General features: G+C 51.4%; 1 protein-coding gene across 1 annotated transcript; it reads left to right on the top strand.

Annotated features, from left to right (window-relative positions):
• Positions 1-1,100: 1,100 nt before the first annotated feature.
• Positions 1,101-2,268, top strand: LOC123082634 (glycine-rich cell wall structural protein 2). The gene has a single exon (XM_044504935.1). It carries the CDS (start codon positions 1,121-1,123, stop codon positions 2,003-2,005), a length of 885 nt encoding a protein of 294 aa, XP_044360870.1. The 5' UTR covers positions 1,101-1,120; the 3' UTR covers positions 2,006-2,268.

Consider the following 2,268-nt stretch of genomic DNA (forward strand, 5'->3'; position numbering starts at 1 on the left):
CGAGACCTGTTCAAAGGCGTAAGTGTATTTGGACTTTTGGAGATAGAGCAGCATGTGCATTAATTTCGGAAGTCAGACCTACGAAACACGATCGGGATGAACTGGAAAGGGAGAGCACGTATTGCTACCTTTTTTTTAACGAAGGCTCAAGGGGAGACCGGCTTTGAATTAACGAAGCCATCAAGGGGAGCCCGGCTATATAGTACGTACTGCTACTATATTGTTGATACTAATCAAACCATTAATTAAATTATTAAAGATGAGATCCCGGCCGTCAGTGAGCATGGCAAGCTAGCTACCAACTCTTCTCGTAACCGTCGACTGATCTGGGGCCTTGCACGCAGCTGGAGAATCGAATCTGTCGAGCTCGATCGATCCTACTCCTACTTGGACACTGTCATTTTGACCGATCTACGTGCATCTCTCGTTGTTTGCGTCGCCATAACTATCACAAGATATCCCGAAGATCACTGAGTTGAACTAGGGTGCGTTACTCGGTCAAAGTTGAGGGCACCGGCGACGCGTTAAACCCTAGTAGGGTCACCGCTGGGCCGCGGTGGTTCGGAGATGCACGATGCTGCAAGTAGCTAATCCAAGTTAACACACACTTCTTCGTCGTTTGCCAGGAAGATTAACTTAACTCGGCGAGTAGAGCCGGTTACGAGGAAACGCCAATGTCAAAGGATCCGACGATCAACTTACACGTCCTTTCACATGTCTAGAGCATCGAACAGATATAAGTAATCTGTCCATGTTAGGCCACTTAGTACTAGTAGATCTGCATCGATAAATTGCCGACAAGAGTAGAGTAGAGAGAGAGAGAGAGAGAGAGAGAGAGAGAGAGAGAGAGAGAGATTTGTTGCATGACAATTGCTATATGCTGTCTTGCTAGCGGCTAATCGATCTAGATCGATATAGACAAAGTCAAAGGTACTACTGCCACTCTGATCATAGGAAACTTCTCATCGAATAACCCACTCAATACATAACTAAAAACGCTTGATCGGATCGCCTTAAGGTATCGCACCCATGCACGGCCTCCACCACTATATATAATCACCCAACCCTCTCTGCTCTCATCAGCACCCAACTCGCCTCACTCAGCCGAGTCTCACTCACAATGGCTACTAGCACCAAGCTTGCAGCTCTCGGTTTTGTTGTCCTTGTGAGCATTGGGTTCACCGATGCCGCAAGGATGCTCGGTAGCTCCTCCAGTGCTTCAGGTGGAGGGGGAGGTGGAGGTGGCGGGGGAGGCGGTGGGTCTGGTGGGAGTGGATATGGTGGAGGTTCTGGGTCAGGTGGAGGCTTAGGATATAGTGAGAGCGGTGGAGATTGGGGTAACAAGTGGAACTTCGCCAAGGGATTTGGTGGAGGAGGAGGAGCTGGTGGTGGTGGAGGATCAAAGGGTGGATCCGGGTCTGGCTCCGGATTTGGCTTCGGCACTGGCAGCGGTGCAAGTGGCTCCGCATTGGCCCCTAGCGGCAATGGTTATGCCAGTGCTGACGGTAAGGGCGGGGGTGGTGGCGGAGGTGGTGGTGCAGATGGGTCTAGCGGAACCGGGACTGGATCTGGCCTTGGCAAGGGGTATGGTGAGAGTGGTGTGTCAAAGGCACCGGCTCCTGTTGCTGGTGGTGATGGTACCAGCTACTCTGATGCTGGCGGTAGTGGTAACGGTGGTGGTGGTGGTAACAACGGAAATGGAGGTGGTGCCGGCGCTGGCGCTGGACAGGCTGGTAGCGACGACACTTCTGGAGGCTTTGCAAATGGGGGAGGAAGCGGCAATGGTGGCGGCGCAACTGGAGATGTCGCTGACGGTCCAAGTGTTGGAGTTGGATCTGGTGCTGGGTCTGGCGCTGCTCAGACCGGTAGCACTGGCTCTTATGGCGAAGGCTATGCCACGGGAATGGGCGGTGGCATGGGTGGTGGCAGTGGTGAAAGCCAAAATGGCGGAACTGGAAGTGGCGGAGGCAGTGGATCCGGATCTGGTGGTGGCGGATACCACTAAATTACCCTTTATTGAAAAAGCTAGAATGGGAACTCGACATGTATTTTAATCTCCGTCATTTTACTAGCACTTCGCATCAGAGGGCATGTGGCATGCAAGGAAGGGATGATCCTGAATGCCGGTGGAAGGAGCTAAATAGCATTTCTGGGATTAACATTTAATTCCACCTATTCAGGCAGGTTTGTGCCAATAGGCATAATAATGATGTGAAGGAGTAGCTCCTTTGTAGCCTTTTCTATCTCAATAGTCAAATTGCTTGATTC

The sequence above is a fragment of the Triticum aestivum genome, chromosome 4A (genome assembly GCF_018294505.1).
Source record: "Triticum aestivum cultivar Chinese Spring chromosome 4A, IWGSC CS RefSeq v2.1, whole genome shotgun sequence".
Classification (NCBI taxonomy): Eukaryota; Viridiplantae; Streptophyta; class Magnoliopsida; order Poales; family Poaceae; genus Triticum; species Triticum aestivum.

Bases quoted from the DNA above. Each gene is read 5' to 3' on its own strand.
- LOC123082634 (XM_044504935.1), top strand. From the start codon at position 1,121: ATGGCTACTAGCACCAAGCTTGCAGCTCTCGGTTTTGTTGTCCTTGTG.